The 12623-nt window shown below is 43.1% G+C and overlaps 1 protein-coding gene across 2 annotated transcripts in view; it reads right to left on the bottom strand.

The window, feature by feature from the left end:
• OXTR (oxytocin receptor) overlaps positions 1-12623 on the bottom strand; it is a 30139-nt gene that overhangs the window by 10084 nt on the left and 7432 nt on the right. The window contains exons 1-2 of one of the 2 annotated variants that reach the window (XM_083724957.1): positions 12004-12196; positions 10360-11638 (exon numbers count right to left, since the gene is read on the bottom strand). In XM_083724957.1, the coding sequence (XP_083581083.1) occupies positions 10360-11278 (919 nt within the window). In that variant the 5' untranslated portion in view covers positions 11279-11638; positions 12004-12196. Of the gene's footprint in view, positions 1-10359; positions 11639-12003; positions 12197-12623 lie in introns of those variants that run through there. The other variant, XM_083724958.1, reaches the window with a different exon arrangement.

Genomic DNA, 12623 nt, shown 5'->3' with positions numbered 1-12623 from the left:
GGTTCCTTCCTCTGCTGCAGATTCTCTCCTATTCTCCTGGAGCCTGTCCACCACCTGTCCCTCCGATGGCAGTTCCCTGACAATGCCTAAAGCTGTGAACGCAAAAGCTTTCATGAGACCTGATTGCAGGTGGTTCCAGGTCGTGTGGAAGCCTAAGTCCCCATCACTACAGATGCTGCATGATTCTAAAAATTAGAAAGTAGAAAAATCCATTGCTACTACTGAGAGAAAAATCAGCCAGTTACCATGTCATTTTTAGGCATGGATTTCCCCAACGTTTCACTCAGCAGATGCTAACAGTCTGATTTACTTTGAACTAGGGATGAAATTCAATTCAGTTTGCATTTAAGGCACGTCAACCCAATTTGCACTTCCTGAAATGATATGTGAACCAAAGAACAACTTTCTTTTAAAATTTGCACTTACCTGAATTTTGTGATACGGTTCTCTAACCAAATAATGTTTACAAAAATTCATATACTAGGGTAAAATGTGATTACTAAAATGTGAGTGAAAATAGCCGAGGACCGACTGAGAGAGCATTCTGTGCAAAGTAAAATGAAGCCTCCCCATCATCTCCCTACTCTTTGCTTTCAGGAAATTGGAGGTCAGGTTTTGGCACTGCACTAATCATACTAAACTTTTACTACTGCGTTTGTACTGTCTCATAGGATTTATGGCCTATTATTTTGTTTGTGCTGCTGTAAAAGTGTTATTGAAAAGTAATTACAATATGATTGCTTTCAACTGTTTAATGTTCAAGGAAATAATGCCTGTGAGAATCACTCTCTTTGCATGCTAGATGGAAAAAATGGAAAAGGCTGGAGGAACTTTCCCATTCGTTAACTACTCCTTAAAATTACCAGACATTTTGGCAACTCATGAATAAGTTGCACTCTCTGTGAGGTCTGATTTGGCAGGGTCCAGTCTTACTCAAAAGCATAACTGGGGACATTGAGATCATTGTCAACTTTCAGACTGCTGAGAGTCTGAGGGCCCTGCTCCTACCTCTCTCCACCAGGCCTGGGGCAGGGCCTAGGACTGCTGCTGCCCAACAGAGAGTACTATTTACATTCTTTTTAACTGCTTTTTAATTGTGTTTTTTAATCTTTTTTACAAAATTAAAATTCTTTTTACCTGTTTTTATGTGTTTTGGAGAGGTTGTTTGGCTGTTTCTGTTTATATTTTGATTATGTCTTTTGTGTTCTTATCTTGTAATTTTATCTTGTTAACCACCCTGAGACCTGTGGGTATAGGGCAGCATATAAATGTAATGAAATAATATGATAATAATAATAATAATAATAATAATAATAATAATAATAATTCTATCAGTCTCAGTTTTCTTTTAGGTGTCAATATTACACAAGGTCCGTCGTGCACCACAGCCACCTGTGACAACATAACAAAGTATTTAAAAATCACAGGAAAGGTTGTTTATATAACACACTCACTGCCCCCCCCAAAAAAGACAGTATAAGTTGCAAAACTGAACAGCTGGATCAGTCCAATGGCCAATCTAGTCCATCATCCTGTTCTCACAGTGTCAACCAGATGCCCAGGACCAGCCAACCCGTGAGGCAAGGTGAGACAAGTCAACCCAATTTGCACTTTCTGAAACAATATGCAAACCAAGGCACAGCTTTCTTTCAAAATTTGCACTTATCTGAATTTTGTGATACAGTTCTCCAACCAAATGATGTTCACTAAAATGCATATACTTGGTTAAAGTGTGGATAATAATAACAACTATATTTGGCAGCAGGATCCGGCCTCCAAAGACAGCGTCAGCTGCTGCCGCTGCTACTGCCATGGTGACAGCAATGGCTGCAGCGTGATCCCTGGAGGCCAGACCTGCCAATGCCACCTCTTGGTGAATAAGAGGCACTGCTGTTCTTCTCCCACTCCCAGGGAGGAAATAGTGAGGGCTGCCTCTGGGGTCTCCTGGGGTCTGCACATGCCTGGCTGGATTCAGAGTGGGTCCCTCCCCCCCCCCCCGGTGATGGCCTTTGAGTCCCACTTCAACTGTCGGGTAAGGTTGATTTGATTCCCTCCTTTTCTACCAGTGTAGATTTTCAGTCACTCACTCCTCCCCGGTTGCAGGCGACACCATTTTGCAGTTCACCTCAGGTGCCAAAATGTCTTGGGCCAGCTCTGCAGATGCCTGCGGGAAGCCTGCAAGCATTCTGCTCGCTTGTGAATCCCAGCAACTGGTTTCCAGAGGCACCATGCCCCTGGAGTGGAGGTTGCCCATTCATTTGCCTCAACTGAATCTTTGTCAGTAGCAACACTGTGCTTTGGATTCTACAGGCTGATCTGTGAGAGGCTGCCAAGCAAATGGCCATCCTGTTTGGACAGGAGGCTAAGCCAGATGGGTTGTGTTTGCTTACCCTTCTAGTGCTGCCGTTTAATATCCTAACTGATTGCCTCAGGCATACCCTTACAACAGCTAGACATGCCAGGGCCATGGTCCTGCTTGCTTTAAAATGTTTTCGTTTTGTTTTTAAAGGTGACCCATATTCATTGTTGAATAAATCCCTTCAGATGCCCTATATCTGCCAAGAAAGAGGTATGTTGAGCTCATGTGGGGTCTTGCCTTTGAAGTGTAATAAATCACAAAGCAAACAATGGTTTTCGCTATTGCTAGCAAAATGCCTTGAGTGGTATGTGTTTGTGTGAACAGAGGGCTTGCATATTACAGGGATCTTTGGGTATCTGGGCCTGTGCAATGCATTGCACATGCATGCATGTTCAGTGGTACCTTGGGTTACATACGCTTCAGGTTACAGACTCTGCTAACCCAGAAATAGTACCTCGGGTTAAGAACTTTGTTTCAAGATGTTTCAAGAAATCGTGGCGTGGCGGCAGCAGCAGGAGGTCCCATTAGCTAAAGTGGTGCTTCAGGTTAAGAACAGTTTCAGGTTAAGAACGGACCTCGGGAACAAATAAAGTACTTAACCCAAGGTACCACTGTACTTCTCTCTCTCTCTCTCTCTCTCTCTCTCTCTCTCTCTCTCTCTCTCTCACACACACACACACACACACACACAAACCCCTTTAAGTGAAGATTGAGTCACCTAGCAGCATGCATGAAAGGCAGGTTTCTCTTCAGTTGCCAATGAGTGTGAATGCAATCTTTCCTTTCACATGGGAGAAAAGAAACAGGCTTATTTCTTCTGTCCATGGCAACTCCATTCACTAAAAGTCATATATATAGTCCTGCCTCTTCTTAGTCACATGAGTCTGACATTAGAGTGCCTGGAATTAACTTAGATAGATGTATATTAATATAACAGTGACCCATAAGAGGAAGGGTTTTCATTCCCATTGTTGCTTGGTCCACTACAAATGGTCAGAGTCTGCTCATGCATTTTCATTAGACTTGCAATAATATCTAATTTATTCAATATGAGTTGTGTAACTAAGAAAAATAGCACAATATCCTGACAAACACAATGTTATGGGTCCAAGGCAAGATTCATATCCGGCAAGCTCCTTTTACAAAGGTTTACATAGGTTTTATAGTAAATGTAGTAGGTTAGGTTTCTTCATATATAAATAAAATGTAGGACTGTCATTATGCAGCCCCAATTAAAACATTTGTTGTGCTGCATCACAATCCTGGATTTGCATGAAGTCAGGGGAGGGGAGCAAAAGAGGAGGCAGCTTGCGCAACAGCAGTGGCCATGGTATTAGAGCAAAAAGGGATGAGCATTGAGAGGGGGAAAGTGGTGGTTTAAAACAACAGCTGAAGTTTGAATAAAGCAGGGGATGAAATGAACTGAGAGGGGAAATGGTGGTTTAAACAATGGCAGAGGTTTGAGTATAGTACTATGTAATATTTGAGGGTTCCACATTCTTAATCTCTCTCACACGAGGTAGCTGACAAATGGAAAACAGAAAAGTTTCAGTACAGTGAGAAGGGCAATACACTGAAAGGGGAAAAAGTGGCTGTTTTAAACAGCAGCAGAAGTTTGAGTAAAGTGGGGGTGGAGGAATACAGAGGAAAACTCTGGTTCAAGCAACAACAAAGGTTTGAATAAAGCAGGCCACACACAGTTGCGCTGTCTCTTCTATCTAGTAACTGATAAACTGTGTGTGCATTTTTTTTCTGTGTTACTGTACATTAAGTTTTCATATAGGCTAAGATACCCACAAGCTTTTTTTTTTCATTTAAAGGTATTTCATGTGCAAATAGACTTATTGAAAGATACGTGTTTTAAGTTATATTGTTAGCTTTTAATTACATTCTTGCATGTGAACCAGTACATATGTAAATATAAATGTTTATTATGTTATAGAATTATAGAATTGTAGATTTGGAAGGGACCCGGAGGGTTCTAGTTTCATTGCTCTTTCTGTTGGGGTACTACATTTTTTAATTTATTTTTTGGTAAGCTGGGGACTTCTAAAATTTGACATAGCTTGGGGTCTAACCATGTCCTAATCGTTCTCTGGATAGCAGGATGAGCTTGGCTATCCACATTGTGTCTGTGATGTATAGAGATACCCACATGTATGTGTGAGGTTGGGTCAAAGGTTATTGCAGGCTACAGCGTGGTGGTGGTGGTGGGGAAAGCAATCTGAAATGTTTAGACAAAAAGCTATTATGTTTGAAAGAGTCCAGAGGGGAATGGTATCAAGACTTCTGACGCACATTTGTTAATATAGGGGCACAACAACTCTGCCCAGAAAAGCTCTTTACAGCTCTACATCTGGAGGCTGGAAGATAAACATTTTGCTCATTAGGAAACTTTTCATCGTGCTGCTTTCTCAAATGGGTTTTTGTATTCCAAACGCCCAACCCAGCCATGCCTCTGTTAATCAGAGTGCTTCGCTTGGTGGATTGTTAGCTTTTGCACTTTACATACACCTTTCCAACTGAATGCATATCAGCCTCTGACAAGCGCTGTAATGAAAGTTATTGCGTGATCCTAATCTTGTTGTCTCTGTTGAAAATGTCACCGTGTGCCATGTGACTTACTGGTAAATCTGTGGGATTTAGTCCACAGTTCAGACGGTAGTCTTGGGGATCTTTCTTCTTGACCGTTTCGCCTCTCTGCGTTAATTCCTTGAATGATTCATATTCTTGTAATATGGATTTAAGTACTGGTAATTATAACGGATCAGCTTGCAAACTTGCAACAGAAAGCAAAACAATAGCTATCGACTGTGTTGGGCTTCCATATGGCAGGGGTACATCAAAGGGCACTGCGTCCATGCCCCCAACCCCTTTCTTCCAGAGTACAATAGCCATAATCACTGGATTGTTCCCAGTACTGTTTTTCTAGAAAAAGAGGTGCCAGAACTTCCAATGAACACCTTCCTTATTCTCGTATAATGGCAATGGTGCCCACCTGAAAGGTTATTCGCTGGAATGAGTCAGGCTCATTGATGTTCCTCTCCCCTGCCCTCTCTTCAGTTATAAGGAACTCTAAAGCATCACTGTCAATAGTTGTATCTCTCCCCCAGCTGTTATTTATCTGTCCTATCAGGGAGGAGAAAGAGGCATGTCTTCTCAGGCTATAGATTTACCTCTCAGCCATTTTCCAACAGCAAGCCCTGCTAACCAGGGCCCTGGTCCAGCATCCACACTGGAGAGGAACACAGTGGGCAGTGGGGTGGTCCATGCCATCCATTCACAAACCACATAATAAACACATTCTTATAACCATTGCCTGTTGAAATATCCTCCCCTCTTGCAAAAAAATTAGAAACACAGCCTTTGGAATTCCAGTTAATGGCTTTGCAAGCACAATATTTGCAAGTACAAGCAAAATACAGGATCAACAACATGTCACCTCAGCTTACTCTGCACACAATGTGGGTTATTTTGATGCACTGAAGGAACAACTCACCACCACCACATAATACATCACGTCTCTAGACAAACAGCCATAGTAGAGTAATACCTTTATTAGGACCAAGTCAAATGTCACAAAGTAGTGTGCAAGCTTTCAAGTTTTCTGGAACTCTTTTTAAGGATGGAAGACTGATAGTTAAGAAAACTGCAAGCAAGCAGAGATGGGGAGCGTGGGGGCATGGGGAAGAAAACTGGGCATGATGTAAAAGCCGCAGACTCTGTATATAAATAAATTGTCAATAGAATTTGGTAGTATTATCTAGTGTTTGGTCCAGGGCATATAGCCCCTGAAAGCTAAGTTCCTTCTTTAGGTGATCATCTTCTTAGATACTTTTACTGTATGAGTAAATTCTATATCTTCTAAAACACACAAAAGTTGTAGGTAGTATCAGTTGATCCTAAAAATTGTATGTAACTATTTTATATAAGGTTTTGTTACATTGCTTTAGTCTTTGGGGGTTTTTCCCCAGTGCACCAACCAAGCCCTCTATGATTTTTGTGGTCCAGATTCTAGGAAAGCACCTAAAAAATAAGCCACAAATGTGGCTTTTACTCATCATCAGTTTTCAACAGAATAGGAACTGCTAAAGAATACTTGTCAGGAAAGTCTAATGAGCAATTAAGTTTCATGAAAGTTCCAAAGGCTCCCGAGTGCAGTATTATTAATGTCTCTCCCTTTAGGTTATAGCTGAAATGACAGATCATAAAGTGTCTGTCAACATCTGGATTCTAGTTTGCCAGGAGGTTCTCCCTGCTTTTAATCTTCTCTAAGCAGCAAAATTCTCCATGGGTGTCTTGGCTCCCACTAAACTGTGTAATGGAGACAAGTATGGTTACCAGATTATGAAAGATCATGATTGAACACTAGTATCCTTCATAAAACTGTCACGGGAGCAAACTCTTGCCTTGACCTACAGCTGTGAGTCATGAGATGGTGAGTAAACAAGTTAACGCATGTGTGAACCAGCCCCAGATTTATGAACTTATCCCCTGTTTCACTTCTAGAGGGAACTAGCTAGAACAGCAGGCTGCCACTCAGGACCAAACGAAGTCTCTAGGTTGCCACTCACTCATTCCAATATATTTTGCGCAAGCACACAGTGATGCCTCGGTCCATTGTTTTGAAATAACTCTTCTGAAAGTGGCATTGGTCCTTCATGTGCCTTAAGGATGACAAAAGCGAGGAGTTCCTTGCCCTTGATTTGTTCCCTGTATAAGACCAACCACAAGATGAAGAGACCCCATTTTCCTTGCCCTGCACCCTTGTTAACTTCTGGAATAATTGGCAAAACATTTCAAGCAAACATTTAGCTTAGGAATCTGTTAGAATTTTTGGCTAACAAAACACCTTATCAGAGATAAGGAAACTTCATGGGGGTGGGGGAAGCAATATTGCTCAAAAGGTGACATATAATACCAGGAAGTGTTTGATTCCTTTTATCACTCCTATTCTCAATTGAATTTGTTCCACACTTTTCATTTTACTGTTATCTCTGGTGAGAGATAAGTGGTTTCTCTGCACTCCTCAATTCTCACTCCTCTTTGCCACCTACTGTTTCCTCTCTAGTCCATGCTTTCTATGCTCTGTCACCTTTTGCAGATAAAGTTGTGGTTGTCAATTTCTGTTTTTGCTAGCGGAGGTGCAAAAAGTTTTCAAACAATGCTCTTGGTAAAGAATAAGACAAAGGTCCCTCTGGTTCACTTAGCAGTGCATGCACACAATGATAATCATTTCAGACAGCCTGACAAAAACCTTTCTGTCTTCCTGTGATGCTTGAAAGAAACAGACCAGATATTGTTGCTATTTACAAGAAGCATTTGGTTCCCTGAAAGTATTAACAGGTATTAACAGGTTGTAGCAATCTGGTGCTCGTTTCCTCAGGCATACAGCTAAGGATTGGGATCTCCCCAATCATGACAAGGCATGCTGTGGGGATAGAGCTTGCTGATCTGAAGGAGCTAAGGCTATAATTGTCACAGAAGCCCCACCCAACAAACATAGTCTGTGTTATGCAAGTACTTGGGTTGAACAACTGCTCCAGGACGGCCTATGCTTTGGCTGGCCAGTGGCTTATGCCAGTTGGAGAAAGCAGTATCTTTTGGTAGGGATTCAGGACCCTGTGAAAATGTTTTACAGATTATGTTTACACACTTTTCTTCACTGCATGTTTTGCAATGTTAAAGCCCTGCTGGGGTTGTTTCACCAAAGAGTACTTGCCCCAAAATTGGGATTTGGCTTCCAGGATAACAACAAGCAGAAGGTATTTGATTCCTGGATATAGTTTTAGAAGTAAGTATGTAGCAGAAAGAAAGGTTAGAGAATATCTTGCTTCAATACTTGGTACTCAGACATAGGCACTGATATTTATTTCATTGCATTCATATCACACTCTTCCCCTAAATAGGCTTTGGGCAAAGAGAAAGTCTCTTGGCAAAAGTGTCCCTTTCTCAGTAAGCTTCATGGGCTAAAGGATGAATCTGGGTTTTTCACACCCAAACCTATCATTCTAGCCACCCGCAGCGCATCGGCTCTCAGTTCAAATAATCAAGTAGCGCATGTATCCTCTCCCCCACAAGGGGGAAAAAATCAACTGGGGAAAAGATTTGAATGGGGAAATGGTTAGAGGAGAAAGTGTTAAGCAAGACTCTACTCTGCTACTCCTCCGTTTACTTGCAGTATCCTGGTGATGCTTGTTGCTGAAAAGAAAAAGAAGAAAATGGGGGGGGGGGGGATTGGACTAGACTTGCAAGGGATTCCTGGCTTAAGAAACCAAGCTTAGACCACAGGAGCTAGGTGTATATGATATTACAGCTGTCAAAGTGACATCAGTTATGAAAACTTAAAATAACAGAACTGGAAGATACCTTACGGGTCTCTTAGTTCAGAGAGGGACAGCTAACTAGCACCCAGTCTTACCTAGCTCTCACCATCCCCAGCAAATCTTAGTGTTAAATCATTTGTCTATATTCACTTGCAAGGAAATTGTTCCCCATCCCCTGAATTTTAACAGGTGGATGATTTTTTTAGGGGGTGTGTGTGCATATACTGCCTTGGAAATGTCTGACTGTGTGCTCTAGGTATGTAACTCCAAGCCCCTCATTCCTAACTGACACTGATTTTGGAGCAGTTCTTGATGTCCCATTAAGGGGTTGAGGTTGGGCAGCAGAATATGCTTTTGACCTCCTGTATGATCACTCTTAAACCCACAGGAGTCCCCCCCCCATGCCTTTACATGGGAGCATCAGGGTTTGAAGTGATGTGAGGCAACATGTGAGTTCTGTCTGTGGGGTTTAATCAGTCACACATAAGTTGCCACTTGATCAAACGACAAGCACACATGTGTGGTAGCTGATAGCCTTGAGTAGCTTTTCTAGAGAGTGTTGTTGTTTTTCTTCTGTGTGCTGCTGGTGGATAAATGCTACATGGCTAAGAATTCTGAAAGGTAGCCTTAACCCATTTAGAGAGAGGTGAGTGTTTCCTGTTGCAATGAGTGTCTCCCCTCATAGCTCTAATCCCGAACCAAGCCCCCGGGGTGAGGTCCACTGACCCCTCACTAATGTGCTCATTAGCTTTTGGCAGTGGTTTTCAGAGGAACAACCTGGAACCTCCAGGCCTTGTGTACATAAAGTTCCTCCCTGACACAGAGGGGCAAATTAAGATTTGGAGAGGGAGGATCACAGACACTCAGTAACTGACATCCTATCTATATGCTAAGAGATCGCTTATGGCAACCTTTGTGGGCAGATGAGAGGCAGCTTTTACAAGCAAAAGGAAACTGGAGCAACCACTAGTTTCAGTAAAGGAACCCAACCACTGTCATTTTGTCATTGCTCAAGAAGACGCACCTGGTCATCTCAGTTCACAGCACAGGAGACACCTCCTTGTCAGCCCTCCATTCAGCTTTAAACTCGCCAGTCACTGACAAGCTGGCCACCCATTCACAAAATTCTTTTTATCATTTGGTCTCACTTCAGGGTGAACCCAGAGTGTCTTTGTGAATCCACCAATATTTTCTTATGAATACCAGTGTTTTCTTATGATTATTTTATATTGCTTTATGGAAATCATTTACCCTTGTTAAATAAAAAACAAACAAATAAAGAAGCCCAAATGCATTCTTCTCCTTCCTGCTGCTCATTCTTTCTTCCTGCTCCCGATTTTCAAAACATCCAAGTCCATGTAACATACCCAAGGTCACATAAATAATGGCCAAGGTCTCCCAGCGTTACATCTCAACCTTCTCCACCCCATCATCACTCTGGCAAGTAAGCAAGCTGGTCTTCTTGCCATGCCATCTTAACATGTCTTGATTTATTTTATTGATTTATTGTTGCTGAAGTACCTCTTGCATATCTTATTTCACATTGCACTGCAGATCAGCTGGTTTGATAATGAGCTCAACCTCTATTTTTTAAAAAGAAATTATTGGGTGGCAATTCTCTATACTCATTGCACACAACTTGTATAGGCAGGGAAAGGGGAGAGAAAACTGTACCTTCTTTTGGAGCATTTTCGTCCCACGCAATCCACATCTGCACAATGAAAAAAGGAGTCCAGCACATAATGAAAGCTAAGACTATGATGAAGGTCATTTTGACAGTCCGGATCTTGGCTTTGGAAATGAGTTTGACACTGCTGACCCTGGAGAGGGTGCCTCTATGGGGATTCCTAGAGGTCAAGTTCACATTGGTCTCATGAAGGGTCTTTAGCTTCACATTCTGCCAAATCTTGAAGCTGATCAAGCCATAGCAGATGGTCAGCATGACCACAGGGATAACGTACACAGTCAAGGTTATCCAGGTGATGTAAGCTTTAGGTCCCCAGGGCTGGATGAAATTTGCCCAGCAATCGAACACCCCATTATCCACATCCTGCATGGAAAATATTTGGAGTTGTGGGATGCTAAACAGAAGGCACACCATCCAAGTAAGGAGGACAGACAACCGGTCAGACCTCCTACGTAAGGACCTCAAAGGCTGGCAGATGGCCAAGCACCGATCCAGGGACATCAGCAAGAGCATGTAAGTGGAAGCAAACATCCCCACCACCTGCAGGTATTTGATCAACTTGCAGAGGTAATCTGGCCCAATGAACCTGAAGGTGATGTCCCAGATGAGCTGAGGCAAAACCTGGAAGACGGCCACCACCAGGTCAGCGATGCTCAGGTGCTTCATGAAGAAGTACATGCGGGAGTGCTTGTGGCGGGTCGTGTGGATAGCTGCCAGCACACACAGGTTTCCAGTCAGGGCAAGGAAGAAGATGAGGCAGAGCACGGCCACCTCCACCTTGGCAACGTTCTCATTCCGCTTCACATGAGTTCTGTTGCTTTGGGACGTTTGGTTCTCCACACTGGAATTGCTCAAGGAGCAGTTGTAGATCCACGGGTCACTTGCGAACAAGCAGAGAGTATCCATGGCTGGCTGCTTCCCATCCAGTGCCTTTTGCTAGATTGATCTGAGGCTGGGAGCCTCTCTCTGTGAGCTGCAGTCCCCTTCACAGCTCTCCCTTCCTTGGGACCAGGCCTTTCAGTTCTGCTTTCCTTTTTCTGCAACGCCCCTTTGCTCCCATTTGGTCTTTTCTTTCCTAGATGTATCTCCACTTCGCTCCCTTTGGGTCATTCACTAGTGTTTGCACATGGAGAAGAGTTGTGAGTGGCTTTTCCCTCTCTGCAGGCTTAGCTGCCCTGGGAAAAGTCTGGGGCTGAAAAGGTCCAAGCAGCCAGCTCTGTCTTCCTGTTACCTTCAAAATTACTCGACTCTCTTCCTCCTGGGCTCCTAAAGCAGTCACAGAAAAAGCAAGGAAATGTGTTTTTACCAGAAATCAGAATCACCACCCTGCATCCCTGCCATCCTCTCAGTGCTGGACCCTTCCCAGAATGCTGCTGTATTACTAGGGCACTCATTCAATCTCAGGACCGTTTCAGTTTGTTTCAATGGATTGCTCCAGTTTACTTTAATGCAACAATGAGCCATTGGCTCATTGGTTCACAGAGTCCCTTTGGAGCTGCGGTGTTTATTCCAACATATCACTACATGCAGATCAAGGGAGAGAATAAATAAATAAAAACTACACACTTGCACATATTATCTGTTGTTGCTAAACACGACTTTCCTATTTGCAAAGAAATCCTGTTTCTTACCTTTAACTCATTCCTTTCTTTTAGAAACTCATTGGCTGTAGAGTTCTTTTCTCCCTTTAAAATGTAGTATTTCCAGCTACCCTTCTCCAGATGAGATGATCCAAGGATTTCAGGTGAGTGTTTAATCCCTGTGACACATCCAGCTGCTCCACAAGTTTGCTCTCAAATGAATCCAGGAGGACAGAGTGGAGGGAGGGGGGGTGGAGGAGGAGCGGAGGCTGCAGTCAGCCCTTCAGAGTCATTCATGGGCAAAATATACTGCTACTGTCTAAACACTGCGGAGATCTGTGTTTCCATTAGGTGGCGGAATAGGCCACCGCTTTGCTCTCGTTTGCAGTGAGGGACTAAAAGCTCAGGAGAGACAGGATTGAGATTCCACTCAACAAGGACCGCTTTCCAAATTAGTTTTAGATGTGCACAGTTACACACAGCTGTGTCTTAAGAGGCATGGAAAAAATGCAAAGCCAGAACCCAAAGAACAGCAAAATCTGTTCTATGAGTCCAGATTGGGGGGGGGGGGGGGGACAGCTACCTTTTGCTAACACCTCTCCACACAAATCCCTACTGTGCCTTTGCTGCATGCAAGACCAGCCCAAGATGTTTTGCTGCCTGAGGCAGAA

This window comes from Podarcis gaigeae, assembly GCF_964106915.1.
Source record: "Podarcis gaigeae genome assembly, chromosome: 2".
Lineage (NCBI taxonomy): Eukaryota > Metazoa > Chordata > Lepidosauria > Squamata > Lacertidae > Podarcis > Podarcis gaigeae.
This window is presented reverse-complemented; position numbering and strand designations above follow the sequence as displayed.